The sequence below is a fragment of the Anabrus simplex genome, chromosome 1 (assembly GCF_040414725.1).
Source record: "Anabrus simplex isolate iqAnaSimp1 chromosome 1, ASM4041472v1, whole genome shotgun sequence".
In the NCBI taxonomy this organism is placed as follows: Eukaryota; Metazoa; Arthropoda; class Insecta; order Orthoptera; family Tettigoniidae; genus Anabrus; species Anabrus simplex.
The window spans coordinates 994,540,234-994,556,928 of record NC_090265.1 but is presented as its reverse complement, the minus strand read 5'-3'; the positions used below and the strand labels follow the sequence as shown (position 1 = coordinate 994,556,928).

Below are 16,695 nucleotides of genomic sequence, written 5' to 3'. Positions count from 1 at the left end.
TTTTTGCTAGTGGTTTTACGTCTCACCGACAGATAGGTCTTATGGCGACGATGGGATAGGAAAGGCCTGGGACATGGAAGGAAGTGGCCGTGGCCTTAAGGTACAGCCCCAGCATTTGCCTGGTGTGAAAATGGGAAACCACAGAAAACCACCTACAGGGCTGCCAACAGCGGGGTTCGAACCAACCATCTCCCGCATGCAAGCTCGCAGCCGCACGCCAACTCGTCCTTCCAATTGTAAGTAAGGGAGTCCTTCCTTCTTTCGTTACTATGCTCCTTCACAACCGTCTCATTTCAATAGTCATCTTCATAATTTTCCCTGCAGTAGCTAGCTATAGTACCCATTGTTGACAGGACAATCATAGCACGTTGAAGGTTATCCAACTCTCCAGCTACTTTCCGCCAAAATTCATGCAAGCTGTTTTCCTTGGGACACAGCAATAATCCCATCTATTGGACATGAGCAACAGCAGAAGAGAGCAAACACCACAACAATGGTGAATGTAATGTTTTTGATAAGTTTTACGAGCTTTCAATATTATAGGTCTTCACATTAAGATTTCCTCCAACTAGGTGATATTAGGCTATCTAATGTAAAGGAGTCCTTCCTTCTTTCATGACTCATCTTCAAGCAATCGTTCCTTCATATTTCTCATTTTTAATCATCTTCACAATGGACCAATGCCCATGGGGGGTTTACACCTTAAGACAATCATGAAAAAAAAAACACTGCCAGTTATTAACACGATTGAACAATATTCCCCGGTTAGCAATGCTCCGCATTGATGAACTAAGCAACGGTCTAAATTCCTAAATTCACGAATACTGGCATAGCCTGTACAGTAAAAGTGTATGACAATCTGAAATTTTATTCTGAATAACTTTATGAAGTACTTTTTGAAAGGACCAATAATGTAGGAATTTAAGAATTAAATTTTAGTTCCCTTCCCCTAAAGTACCATGTCACCCAGTGTGAAATTATAGCCTAGATTGGGTCTTCTTCCCTGACTTAACATACCTTCAGTTATTTCATGGTTTGGCATTAAGGACTCCAACAAAAATACAAATTCAGGAATATCTCATACCATGGACTGTGGTTTAAGACAACTGAACAGAAATCTGCCTAAAGATAACCACTTAGTACACACATACTTCAGAATTTTCTGTACTTCTATCATGCAAGTTCTGAAATTTCAGAGGACATTCTTTACTTTTGAAACTCTTCTCTAAGAAATAAAATATAACAAGGATCTCATCCACTTAAAGTGGTAATCTTCCAGCAACTTTTTCAGCTGCTGGATTAATCAGGTGGCAAATTCAATCCATGACAGCAATACCTGTAAATTTCCTTCAGAACTGCCGAAACCCCATTTTTTTCCTATCATAACAGGAGCATTGTCACAGCAGAAAACCACAGTTTTCATCTGGTATGTAATGAGAATTCAGTTGGGATAACATCAGGTTAACTTATGTTCTGCCCTGTTGAGTCCCTGTCTAACACTTGTATGGATAGCACAGTGTTCACTACTTTTCCCATGGAATATCTTAGAATGTAACAATAGGATACAACTTGGGATTTGTATCGTTGCTTGCATCTGCTGCCAAAGAAAAGGGTCCATTCTGAAAGCACTTCATATTTTTCATTTTTTGCCATTGTATTTACAATGCATGTCATTTTTGTGCGACCTCAGCTATATTTCTTTGCAACTTTTGATGTGGGAAACTTATCTTAAAGCACCAGCATAATCAGCCGCACTTAAGTGTACATTGTGTTCCACCAAAAGGAAATAGACACTGCCCTAATTACATCACTGAATGTGGGCGGAGGAAAACAGCCTACAGATAAAAGAAAACATAGTACAAATGACCTTCAGAAAAGGTGGGAAATCAATGCCCAAAAACAACAACATTACACCAAAACCCATTACAAAAGGTACGAAATTACAAATATTTGGAAATAACACTACAGACAACAGCAGCGTCCTTAAGTATACATATTCAAGAAAGAACGGCAGCAGCAATCAGCCTCGTACAGCATCCACAACATATCAAACGTAATAATTAGCATGGCAATGAGACTTTTCAAGACAACAGTAGCGCCAGTGATAACATATGGAATGGAGATCACGTGGGAAAAGCTGAAGATCAGAGACCTGATGAGAATGGAAAGAATAAAGGCAATGCTCATGAAGAGGATTACCCGAGTTGGAAAGACAGCGCCATCCCGGATGGTAGACAAAATGATGCGGGAGACATTTCATAGAAGACATACGATCACAATTCTACCTACAATCAATGGAAGCAACCAGGGCACTAGTAAACATCAGGGAAAGGAAGAAAACTGAAATTGACCTCTACTTCACCTCACCAGCGATGACGGACGATGGATTGACTAGAGAGTGCAACACGCAGTGCCACATCATAACGACTCTCCATACACAGATTTTCCAAGAGCCCAGCAAAAATCGTAAGTGTAATCGCATCATAACATGCACGAAAAGAACCAGGACAATTACAGACTATAGCAAAGACTGAAATGTGAAATTTAGTTAATGCTCAAAATTGAGTACATTTCTCTATTAAATTAAAAACTCAAACACTTCATTAAAATGTCAACCTTAGAAGGCCAAAACATTCGAGGAACGCCAACTTCGTGAACAAAGAACACCACTCACGTGGTCAAAGAATATGGGTTAAATCATAAGCAAACTAGGCAAAACAAAGAATTTGGTGAATAAAGCCTGTCGACACCCCAAGATTCACGTGGAAGAACTGTTATCCCGGCTTTAAATTCAATTACAATGACGACACAAACAACACACGGTTAAAAGTACCAATCATATTAAAGAATGAGTTATCGACTACCATGGCCTTTCCTTCGACCCACGCAAACAATCGACTGCACGGAAGTGGGGTGATTATAAACATTAAACAAATAATTTTACACCACCTTTCCAATACTTATCTTTCCTTACATTTAGGATATAAACATTACAACTGGTGTTCGTTAGGGCATGTTTCACATAACTGTCGTAAGCATCATCAGCCAAAATAATTCTGAAGTCAAAAGTTAGGTGAGGGCCCCGAACCTAGCGGCCTGCATTAATTGCTTATCAGCATATCATATCCCAAATCTGGGAGTGAACAAATAACTCTAGCTAAGTGAGAGTTATTTGGCAAAAAACAAATCGATAGCTCAAAAAACCCGTAATTAACTTGTTTTGAAAAGAACACAACATTTAAACAATTATCAGAATGAAGCAAGATAATGCAGTTCTGAAAATTAAATGTACAGTCAATTTAATTGCTGGAAGAAAAATAAGTTACTAATCACTGCGAGTTGTAAGAGTTTATTATGATGCAGTCAATGTCATCCTCTACTAGCAGGCCTGTTCCCCAAATTTCTTCCATCTCATGTTTTACACGTTTCTCAACATCGTTGAGGTGTAATTTAATCCCTTCCAGCAACAGTTCTATCTGTAAGGATGAAAGTATTGTTACATGCCACACAGCCCTTTACTTGACTCCAGACTTTCAATGAACAATGGTATGGGGATAATCATAAAAGTTGCCTTTTCAACTGCTACGTGAAATCTACCAGCGATAACAATCCTCAGGAACACACGTAAGTGGTGTTTCCACCACACTTGCAACTACATGTAATGTAAGACTGTACCGGTACTAAGATATACTCTACCTTTTGGTTGTCCAAATTCTAAGACAACTATCCCAGCAACTAGAACAAGCTAGTATGGACACTCCCAGCAGTCTTTGAATTATGACATTCGTGAAACAGTGCAATTTGATGCACGAGGAAAGTTGTCTTTACACTGCTACGCAATCAGGCAAGTAAAATTTCACCTCTATTTGCATTTTCTAATTTCAGTTCAGATTAGGCGAAGTAAAGTCTAGACATCTCCACTTATCGAACTGAGACATAGAACATGCACACTGCTTCATCTCTGCTACAGGTCTTTCCTGCTCTGCTGGCGGGCAGCCAACATGCTATCGGGGGAAGTGGGGTGCAGGCAAGTATGTCATTGCACAATCAGACTAAAGATCGCCTAGCAGTGGCACTGAGAACTACTCAGTCTGGTGAGTTTGCTCACTACGCTCTACAAACAGCTGTGTTGCCGAGTACTCTTACAGTGTGTGTGGCTATTACAAAGAGCTCATTTGATTAGTTTGTTTATGTTGTATATAATAACTGCACTTCATCTCTTACAATGGCGAAGAAGGTGATAAGAAGCCAGGGTAAAAAAAAAAAAAAAAGATGATCATGAATATTTTCAAAAGGAAGCACAAAATAACTACCCTTTAGTGAGTGTGTGTAAAGTGCAACAGGGAGCGTCAAAAGCTTGTCAAGTTAGTACGCAAACCGTTCAGCGTATAGTAAAGACAGTACCCAGTCATTTGGTTCCATCTCATTTCAATCACCGCGCAAACGAATCAAAAGGAATCTTATAACAAAGGCAATCATATTCCATAAAGATGGAATAAGAAATCTCAGTTATTACGTAAAGGTGAATACCCGAGACTGAACAAATTTTAATGTGGAGTTACTCCATTGTGGAGGATACTGAGCCAGACCCGTGGTGTAGGGGTAGCGTGCCTGACTTACCCGGAGGCTCCAGGTTCGATTTGTGACCAGGTCCAGGGATTTTTACCTGCACCTGAGGGCTGGTTCGAGGTCCACTCATCCTACGTGATTAGAATTGAGGAGCTATCTGACGGTGAGATAGCGGCCCCAGTCTAGAAAGCGAAGAATAACAGCCGAGAGGATTCGTAGCGCTGACCACGTTACCTCGTAATCTGCAGGCCATCAGGCTGAGCAGCGATCGCTTGATAGGCTAAGGTCCTTCAAGGACTGTAATGCCATGGGGGGAGGGGAGGATACTAAAGTCTAGGGGTTCAAGTATAAAAAAGCGACGACAAAGATTTTTTAATGGAGATTCAATATAGTAACAGCCAGAATAACGTTTGAGAAAAATGCATCTTCTGAGGGATAAGGATCCTTCACCCCACGTATATTTTATTTCGATGAGACATTCATCAGAATTTATAATTCAGGCTGCAATGACCATTAAATTCCTGCCACTACAGCATAAACGACCCCCAGCTCAAAGGGTTAAGTAACGCAGAAGCTGACTTAGGTCATTAACCCAGAGGCTGGTTGGATCCTCAAATTGCAGTTAGAGGGAACTGCAAGGACCAATGGCAGCACCACAATGAGGCATACTGTGCCAAATAAGTAAGGTAGTTTGCCAATGCATTCCTCACTGGGCCAGATAATTCTAATGTAGGATGACTGAGCAACACCTTTCATTGCACTAAAATGCACCACTTAAATCCCTGCCTGAGAGGTTAAAACTGTAAAGGGCACTTCCCTGAAAGTACTGTTGCTTCATGGAACAGGGTTAAGGAGTTTTGTCAGATATTTAATTAGATGGTAAATTTGGAACTGGTAAGACCAGAACTATAGTATGATTATCAAATCAGCCTTGAGATCAGAAAACTACTTCAACATGTTAGTCTCAAACAAGCATGCCTATTAAGTCCACTCAATTTCCACATGCTTTCAGTGACAATGGTATTTAAATGAGGATGTGGAAATGTGTCACACCCACAAAAAAAACAACTTCAAACAGACAGTACTACATCACCAAAAGCCTTACCTGTCATAACACAGCTCTTAGAATTGAACTGGTGCCAACTTCTGAAATACAGAAATGAAGAACTGAACACAAGAGTTTATCCTTAAAATGTCACTAGAATGAGGTTACAATTCAAGAGGCATTATACATATAGTGACCACCTATGGATTTTGAAGATAATTAAATCCCTTTATAGTTACGAAGGATCACACTTTCATTCCCTTTATATTAAAACTAGTCAATTGCAGGATAAAAACAAATGGTTGCTAATTATGTAGAATCAAGAAAAAATAAAGCACCAAATTTTAATACAAATACATTTGTAAAAAACAGTATTAATCCAAAGTTACTACAATCAAACCTGCCCTAACAGACACCTTCACTCTGAACACTTCCTATACAGTCAATTTTTCCATGGAACAGATTTTACTTAAGTCTGACATGTATTAAAAAACCCTCATTTAAGAGGACGCTCATCGTAAGGGAACACTTTCACACAGGGCTGTCACCCTTGCTTTCATAATTAAAAATTAATTTGTGCCGGTTAGCGGTCGTACTCCAAACTATCCAACTAAATGAAAACTGAACAATTCGACCAACAATCTACATAATCTTCTCCACCGAACAGTAAGAAAGGTCTAGAAAAAGAAGGAACACTATACCATCAAGACAAGTGTGCAAGAGCATTAACGGAAAACTGTCCAACTTAATAATGAACCAGTGCAAGTGACAACGAATGAAATAAAAGATGTTTTAGTTCAGAATAGTTTTTAATGTGTATAATTTTAATCTTAACTAACACAACCCCCCCCCCCCCGCCATCCACCCTCCCTCACCACTTAAACGTCCCTTACTAACATTTTAATTTTAATTACGAAACGTTTTATGCTTTTTCACCTAAGTTTTAAGCAAAACAGCTGATTGCTAAGCAATCAAAACATGTTCCGTAAGTTTTTAATGACAAATTTAGCCAAAGGCTAAATAATAAAGTATCGATCAGGTGGAACCTTTTTCTTAATTGCTATCTTGATTACAATATCGATACGGAATGAAGTGGATAGTATGTAATAATTGGCAAGTAGTGTCGTAAAGTCTATTTTAATTTTTTTTAACAATTGGCTTTATGTCGCACTGATACAGGTAAGTCTTATGGTGATGATGGAATAGGAAAGGACTAGGAGTTGAAGTAGTCTTGGCCTTAAGGTACAGTCCCTGCATTTGCCTGGTGTGAAAATGAGAAACCACAGAAAACCATCTTCAGAGCCACCAACAGTGGGGTTCGAACACTACTGATATTCCTTTTTATGGACAAATTTATAGATGTGTACTGGCCAGCAGAATGTCTGGTCACTTTTTTAGGGAACCCTCAGTCAGAAAATGCGGAAAGATGAATACTTAAAAACATCAAATACTCTATTATTTTGACAGTAGTATAACTGTACACATATTTGCATTAAACAGGTACAAAATATTTACCTTTCGATTTCTACTTTTTTTACTTTAGTCCATCCAACAACTTTCTTTGCAATGAAAATACCCCAGAAAGAAAAACTTACCATGTTTCATACCTACTTCATTCCCAATTCTCACCTATGGACTCTGAACATGTACCCTACATAACAAGGCTAATAATAAAATCCATTCAACAAATTTATTTCATTAGAACAATGAACCAAAATATCAGGAGTGACAAGATAGAAATGAAGCAAGAAGGAAGGAGACTGGCATCAGAAACCCGTCAGGCCTACTAAGCTTTTAGAAAGATGCAGGCTACAATGGTTTGGACATACAAGGATGGACAGAACGAGAACAGTAAAGAATTACTTTGACCGACAACTGAAAAGAGAGGCCAGAAGGGTGGCCAAGAAATCTACGGATAGACAGTGAAATCAGAGGTCAGCAAGAGGAATGTGAAGTGGGAGGAGATAGAAAACTATACCTTCTTAAAAGCTTTTATTACTTGTTTATATTCTCCACGTTGGTAGCAGTTATCAGTGCGTTTATTTCAAGGAATTAATTCTTTGTTCCTTTTTAGAGGCAGATCTGCTCAAATGAAGTGCAACTCTTCAGTTTTAGTATTTTCTTTCAGTGATTGCTGATGGGAATCAAACCAATTACCATGTGTATGACTACCACTAACCTACCAAGGAAGCTAACCAGCCAAGACTGGTGGTAATACTGTAAAATTCCAAATTATTAATTTTAATTTGACAAGAATTCTGTAATTAATGTATTATAATGGTGCACAGCCTCCAGAAAAGCTTGGGTGAAATGAAAGTGATATCACAAATACAGTTTCCAAGCCAGGGGAATTGAAGACAATTAGGTGGTTAAGGTCCCAAGAATCAAACTGGGATCCTTGCACCAAAGCCAAGCATTCTATACCTTTAGCCAAAAGACTGGACTTCACTTTGCTCACTTGTGAAACAGCCTTAACACTGGTGGCTATCTACTACTGTTCTTAACGCTGAAGGCTCGATTTCCTCTATAAGAATTCTAACATAAAAAACACAGTTCTGCTGTCAAATCCCTCTTTGCATTATTAGTATGCACCAACATTTAAACTATCTCTGAAACCTTCAAAGTTGAAGGTCTATACCTTGTAGGCTAGTGCAGATAATTTATTTCTAAATCTTAATGGGGAGTGTACAGTGCTGTTAAAACATTTTAAATTAGTCCACAACAAGGCATTCTTACCTGCACCACATACGTCAAAGAGAAACTTTAAAGCAACAAATGTGCGAGCCCGGCTTTAGCTGTTCGAATGTCAAAATTTCAAATTGTGCACGTGCCGCAACCTAGAGGCTTGCTCTTACCAACACCCATTGAACAAGAAGGATGTAAAAGTTATGCTGGACAGTACTATTCATTCACTGTTTACCGTTTCTTCTGCGTCTTTTGTACACATTTCAACCCCGTATCTGTATTTTGGAGTCTGATTTTGTGTTTGTGCAATTTGTTACAAATTCCTCCTATGAATAATTGAATTGTCTTCTAAATGTGCCGCTTAGGCCTTATAAATACAGAAAGGAAAAGTATATTGTCTTAATATTAGAAGTTTCAAAATAGCTACACATCTGAATCGTTACGAGACTAAAAAGTGATATTTTGTCTTCAGTTGACACATTTATCAGTTCATGCAGGTCATCTACACTATTTCTAAAAAGAACTTATTTGTTCCGGATAGGCCTGAAAACTACAGGACTGATCTCAAATTCGGTTAAGGAAATGGCTTGAAATCCTCAGGCACCAAAGGGATACTTCTGATTACTACACATCACGCAATCAGTAGCGCCCTAGTGTAGGCCCTCCAGTATAACAACTTCGCGAAGAAATATGAAATGTACCTTATAATCCTATTAGAAGAGATGTGTTCATTACCAATGCCAGGGACCCACCAAACCGCCCAAAAAGATATGTTTACTTTCATAACACATCGAAAGTTCTCACGTGCCATCGACCATTAGCCGGCCAGCTACGAGCACGGCCATTGGCCGACACGACGGCATTCCAATAGTTGATATACAATAATAAAGTTTTATTATGAATCCACCTGTTCAATACGGATTAAAACATGAGATTAGTCACTTGCAATTCCAATAGTTTGTTACTCGCTGGTTCTGTTACAACCCACGCAAATAAACACAGCAAGAAACACGTCAAGAAAAATATGTAATTTAGTCTTCTTTCTTTATTCGTGTCAGAAGTATCAACTTTACTTATAGATATTTAACAAAATTAAATTTAGTAGCTGTAACCTATCTTTTCAAATCCAGACCAAGCTCTGTCATGAGAACAGTAAGGGGGCCACACTCCCTTCGAGAGGCCTTTTAACCATCGCCGCGGTGCATACTGCCCGCACGGCAAGGAAAAAAGTAACTTAGTGGTTGTAACCTAATAAATTTTTGCAACAACAGTCCGTTGGACATTTCCTTAACAGTTCGCAGATCGCTGGCAGATCGTAAAGGACACTCCTATCGGCAATCCCGTGAACTAAAAATAAAAGAGCATCACCAGCCGCCGAGCTTCTGTGTACAGCAAGTGGAGTGAATGGAGTGCCTACACTAGGGCTATGCCCATGCAATTGCCTGGCATAGAAAGTTCAAGGAAGGACGAGAACGTGTGGAAAATCAACACAATCGCCATCCTCGGACCAGCATTACAGAAGATAACATTTGTGCTGTTAAAGACATTGACGACAATCGACACTCTAGAGTATCAGAAATTGCAGAACAATTAAGAATCCATTATGGCAGCTGCAAGCAATCATCACAAATGACCGACAGTTCCATAAAGTGTGTTCCTTATGGGTCCCTCGCATTTTGACCAAAAATCTGAAGTCAAAACTTTTGGAGGCCTGTCACTTACAGCAAGGTTTGTGGAAGAAGGTGATTCAATTTTGAGTCTGATCGTCACCTGCGATGAAACGGGTCAACCACTACAGTCCAGAATCAAAACAAGCCAGTAAGGAGTGGCGGAGGAGAGGGGAAGCAGCACCAGTGAACGCGAAGACTCGCGTCAGGTGGCAAGATTCTTGCAACTTTTTCGATCAGCGAGGCATTTTGCTGATCGATTTTTTTTTTTGCGCGAGTGACAATCAATGCTGCTTACTACTGCGAGCTGTTGAACAAGGCGAGGGTTGCATATCACCACAAAAGACTAAACAAACTGATTGGACAGGTCATCCTCCACGACAATGCACGGCCCCATACTTCAGCTCTAACAGGCTCCAAACTACAGGAAATGCACTGGACTACACTCCATTCTCCTTATCGCCCGGACTTATCGCCCTGAGATTTTCATTTGTTCAGACCGCTTAAGGAAGCTCTAGGAGGGCAACGATTTGAAGATGACGAGAATGTGGAAGACTTTGTGCGCAACCAGCTGGTGACTCGACCCTGTTGTTACGATGAGGGCATCAAAAAGCTACTCATACACTGGGACAAGTGCATTTCCTAAGCAGGAAATTATGTGGAAAAATTGAAATTGCCTTGTTTTTTTCAATAAATGAATTTAAATAAAATCCAATTTATACTTGATCCCCCTCCTATTTATACATTTGTGTACACAATTTGCAAGATAACATTTATTACCATAGTTCTATACAAGCTAAAGTGGAATTCTTTCCGAAGGAGGGGATTCAAACACCCAACATTGACAGGAGGAGCACCTTCCCTGCTGCGCTACACAGCTGTCTTAACTGTCCAGAGCATGACAAAAATATCACTGTGTCAAACCTACAGTTGCTACACGATACGCAGGTACTGCCTCGGGAGAAAAAACTTCCGTTACTACACAGGAAATAAATTACGGATACATGCCCTTTCCTTTTCGTACCATTTAATCATAATCTTAACACTTCTAGTGTTATGAACAGCCTTTATTCCCCACAAGATATACATCAAGGACTGAATGTAGTAATATATGGCAGCACATACCTTCGTTATCAATATCACACACCTGCGTGAGCGGTGCTTCACTTCATATGCTGTTCGCTTATCTGCACGTTAACGCTGTAGCTCGAGTCAGACTCCACCTTTGGTCATGTGACTGCGAGCTGCTTCGAACTGGCTCCAACCTCTGCGCATATCTGGTTGGCTCGATCCTGCTCGAACACCGGTATCGTTTGCCCATCACTAAGTAAAAGTATTTCATATATAATTCACGGAACCTTAACTCTACATAATATTTCTCAGACGAATATTTGAACCAAGCTTGCAACACTAGCAGTGCTTTCATGTCAAGTTTGAATGCCATAATACTGTTCCTAGAAAATTTTAAAAACCAAATGTACTCTGAATCTTCATGCTAGTTTCTCTTCCCACTCATACTTTCTTCCTTGCATGGAGTGTTTGCCAACTGCACAATCCCGGTATCAGGATTATGGTACACCGTTTCTTTATTGGTTTATGCTTAACCTGGTTAGTGACAAAAACTTTTAGGTCTAACACATCAGGAGTATTTAGCAATGAACCTCTCTCAAGGGAGTGAGCAGAGGTTCTGTTGTGTCAGCCATTGCTCCACATTAGGATTTTTTATTTCCTGCTGCCTTTCTTCATTAGTCTACGCACAGCTAGTGACAAGCCATCGGTCTAGTACATCAGGAGTCTACCAGAGCTTCCAAGGGAAACAGCATCTTGGACCTGAATTGTTTAGGATATTCTCTTCTGCAGAAGTTCGTAATGAAATCTAGCATTTTGTGGGCGGGATGTTATGTTACATGAAATCCCACACAATGGTAACAGCTGCAGAAAATATGGAGAATGATACGTGATCATACATTTTAGGAAGATAAGTGGGTACCTGGCATCCATATGAAGCAAGATTTCAGTTATTTGCCCCTTGGTACAATATCCTTTACACCGAGAGAACCTTATTCCAAGTCTACAAAAAAAAAAATTTGCTGGCATTTCTTCACCATAGGAGCATACATGAGCATCTTAATATGAAAGTTCTACCTATGTTCAACCACACTATAGCTAAGCAGAAAGATTCACAAGCACTTCAACAGAATGCTAACATTTAACACATTGGAGACCAAGCCCGAGTGTGTATCGGGGTGGGGTAATAGCTCAGACTGACCGCGCCTGAAGCTAAATCAGGCTTGCGTAATTGTTATATTGCCAACACAGCCAGGACGAGAATCGGGCGGAAAGTATACACACCACTTTAAAGAACTTTTATAAGAGCCATAACATGCGTTCGTTTCAGTCTTTTCTCGAACTTATAGCAGCTTATTTTTGCTAGAGTTCGCTTCTAAACGCCAAGCTTCCAGCTGCTCAAGGCGTGCGCTTTCAGTTTTGTTTACATAGTGCTAAGTGTTTGGAATGTGTTTTGTTTCTGCTATAATGATCAGGTTATTGAATAAAGGTGGAATTATAGAGATTTTAGAAGAGATTGTTGATAACAGTGGTTCAAAGAGGTAGACAATTCAGATCTAGACCCTGATTTCAAACTTCATGTTAGTGACGAAGGTGTTTATAACCCACTCGACCATATTCCACACAGGTGTGATTTTGCACTTTGTAGTTTATTTAGCTAAGGTTTCACGATCTTCATATGACTGGATTTTCATTAAGAACGAAGTGATGCAAGCAATGATAATTCAAAGGCAGGGACTGATTCACATTCGCCGGGTACTCTTGGCGATTTGGATGCACTTGCAAAGCCTGTACAGATAAAGAAGCAGAAAATCCGAAAGTAACGAGAAAAGACATACTGGTGGTATCCAATGTGTTCTGTAGCACTCTGTGCCCCTCAATGCTTCAAACTATTCTGCACTGAAGCTCAGTATGTGTACGACTTTTTGTCAGACTTTTGTTGTTGCTACAAAAGGCATACTGTTGGAAAATTTGTAATGTGAAAAGTATTAATAGATTTTAATGCAACTTTTTAATCTGTAGAATAGACCAGAGATGGGCACTTTTGACTGATAACTATCGAACTAGCCGTTTAAACCGTTTTTGCTATTTGCTTTACGTCGCACCGACACATGTCTTATGACAACAATGGGATACGAAAGGCGTGGGAATTGGAAGGAAGCGGCCATGACGATAAGGTACATCCCCGGCATTTGCCTGGTGTGAAAATGGGAAACCGCGGAAAACCCTCTTCAGGGCTGCCGACAGTGGGGCTCGAACCCACTATCTCCCGATTACTGGATACTGCCCGCACTTAAGCGGCTGCAGCTATCGAGCTCGGTGATAGTTTAAACTATCGTAACAGTCAACTACCTTAAAAAACAAGTTGACAATTCAGTCACAGTCCCTGTCACGAATATATCTACGTTTTGCTCTCCAGTAAGCACAAAATAAGTCGACTGAATTCAGCCACATTCCAGTCACAGCGATGCGAAAGCTAATGGAGCTATCGGTTTATGGTCACTTCGGATATGTAATATGTTAACTTCATAGGTACCTACCTACTTAATATGGTGGTTTTCTCTTGTTTATGATTGTGTACTACAGCAACAAGTTTCACATATTATTGTTAGCATTGTTCGAGAATAGAGCCTCATAGTTTTCTTTCTACGTTTCACTGTCCATTTAGCACCAAGAAAGGTCATTCGTATGTTGGTTCGTAATAAGGGCATCTATTTATTAGCCCAGTGTATGAACGAGCGTGTAAATCGGATTTTAACCTGTGCAGCTGTGAATTTGATAGTGTGATTATATAATCCAGGATTGGGGTATGCGCCCAAGGTACAGTACTATTGCGGCATTTGCCAGGAATGAATGTAGAAAATCTCATGGAAAACTGGTATTCACTGTCAGTGAATGGAATACGGACCTGGGATATCCAGGTGGTGCAGCTTCTTATTCCTAATGTGGAGCAGAGTGGACTTCTCGGCTGTGAACGTGCTCCCTTTGAATAAATTTGTAAATCACTCAATATAACATTAATTTTGTTCTAATGGGTGTCCATACAAGTGATTTCTAATTATTGGTAATTTGCGTTAAAATGAGTTGAAATCGTAAAAGTACGACTCCATTTTGATACGGAGAGTTTCGACTGGAAACATTTTGCCGGGCTGAGTGGCTCAGATGGTTAAGATGCTGGCCTTCTAACCCCAACTTGGTAGGTTTGATCCTGGCTCAGTCTGGTGGTATTTGAAGGTACTTAAATACGACAGCCTCGTGTTGGTAGATTTACTGGCATGTAAAAGAATTCCTGCGGGACTACATTCCGGCACCTTGGCGTCTCCGAAGACCGTAAAAGTAGTTAGTGGGACGTAAAGCAAATATTGAACATTTTAATGTTTTCATGGACTGACTACTTGAGTTATATAAATAGTTTCATTCTTCTCAACAGGACGTAATGAATACTTTTGTTCCATTGAAAACATGACTATTCAGTCAATAGTTCGAAGGTACTATTGCCCGACTAGTCAATAGTGGTTTTCAGTCTATAGTGCCCATCTCTAGAATACACTTAATTTTTTGATATAGGCCAATACATGTTACAATTGCAACCTACCTACTATTTTCTACAATTTTTTAAAAACCTTCAAAATATGGCAGTCTGCCTGCCCATATGCCACCTTAAGACATGGTCGCCAATGTGTTAATCCAGAAATTGTTACAACCAATGTAAAAGGAAAGTTACCACTGAAATTAAGGAATTCAGATGAAATATGTTAAATGAGAAAAGTAACTTATGAACCTCTGCAAAAATTTACAATTATGACCCAGTGTGAAAAAAGTCAATTAAGTGCTGAAGTACCACAAGTTACCTTAAGTTATAGTGTTGTGAAAGACAGCAAGCCCCACCCACTGAAGAATAGTACCAGCTCCTGCAAGACAACAGCTTCCAGAAAAGAAAATTTCTGAACACAGAACAGTTTCATAATTTCAAATCAGTAGGTTTCAAACTATATTCCAACTTTGAGGTATGAGCAATGCTAGTAACGTAGTTCCTTATGCAGCTAGTCAGTACCGTCATGAATGGTGTGAAAATGACGCTCATGGGGTCTGTCGGTGCAAGCACTTCGCTAGACTTGGCAAAGTGATGTCTAATAACAAGGAACGTCTGGATCTGTGAGGAAAGCAACAGGAAACTACCATGCTCGTTTCCCTACCATAAATCTTCAGTAACACTTGGCCCACCTACGACAGCTGACAGAAGTTGAGGATTAAACCACCCTCCGGGCTCGATACTCGACATTAGCACAAAAAATGACCAATAACCTGCTTTCAGCTTAATATTACACACTTAAGATTAATCACCCCTTGCTTTCATTTCAGTCATGTTTAAGGAAAACTCCAAGAGTGCAGATAAATGCCAGAAAATTAGTTCAGGGTCATCTAGATTAGAGATAAGCTGCTCATTACATTCACTCTGAAAAGATACGACACATATACTTATCAAAACCGTATTTTAAAAACCGTAGGAACATTGGAAGTTAACGACAAAAAACTAAATGAAAGAATATTCTCACATCTTAAAAGAAGTCCTGAATCAAGGCCATTTGAAGTCTCAATCAAAAGCGAGAAACGCAAATCCTACCTAAGACATCAGGGAATCTAGGCATGACAAGCACGTCAAATTATTGTATTAGACGGCTACGAATTGAAATGGCATTTCGAAAACCCAGACACCTCCCGAGCAAAAGGAAGTGCCAATGAAAACCTCCACTTACATGCAAGTGTTGTACTACTCTTTCCAAAGCAAAAAAAAAAAAAAAAACCCACTTATCACAAGTAGAGCTCCACTTCTAAAACTGAGTTCGAAAATGTCACAGGGTACTTGCAACGCAGCTAACGTATAGGAAGAAAAGTGCCAGAGGAATGTTCACTACGCGACAAGTTTAGGTTAGAGACAACGTCAAAATTGTCCAATCATGATATACCACACAGACAAGTAGCAAATCCAAAAATATCCCATAAATAACGATGCGGTGTGGAAGTTCCCACACTTTCTAATAAAGTTGCAAGCTAAACATGCTTAAACTCCCAGCACAAAATGGCCACGGGGTTTCCATACCTTTATACTGTTTGTCCGCCGCTATCTGCTTCGATGCATGTTGAACCTGTAGAAGCAACTTCACACGTTCAATAGGAGCTACAGCAGTTTTCGAAATAGCCGCAGAAACTCCACCGGCAACGAAATCTTTCAGAAACGATATCGGATCTGTGAGCGTCATTGCTACCTGTCCTTGTTCACTGGCAGACGAAAGTGGAAGAGACCGTCTCAGGGGCTATGACACTACGTTTATCATTTGCAGCCTGTACATTGCGTCACAAACGACTGGCCAATAGACAGCGGTGTTTCTTCCTTGACCAATGACGTCAAGATGAAGTCACATAAACCCTTTCTCAGAATAAATAACTCACTTATTCGCAGTTAAAATCTCCGTGCTCTTGAAAGTAAATACGGGCGAGAACCTCTCGATAGCAGTTACTCGCCAATTGACACAGTGCAGAGACAAGAGCAACTAACGAAAATTCGCTCGCAACCCAGCGAGAGCTGACTTATCTCAAGTTGCTCGCTAGTCGACAAGTGGTCACTAGGGTTGGGCAGAACCGGAACAGTCAGTTGTTACG

The 16,695-nt window shown here is 40.0% G+C and overlaps 1 protein-coding gene across 1 annotated transcript in view; it reads right to left on the bottom strand.

Annotated features, from left to right (window-relative positions):
• The window catches only part of LOC136857875 (ADP,ATP carrier protein), a 34,495-nt gene extending 18,150 nt beyond the window's left edge, over nt 1-16,345 (bottom strand). The window contains exon 1 of the mRNA XM_067136900.2: nt 16,136-16,345. Within this exon, the coding sequence (XP_066993001.1) occupies nt 16,136-16,295 (160 nt within the window). The 5' untranslated portion in view covers nt 16,296-16,345. The remainder of the gene's footprint in view (nt 1-16,135) is intronic.
• Between the last annotated feature and the right edge of the window lie 350 nt (nt 16,346-16,695).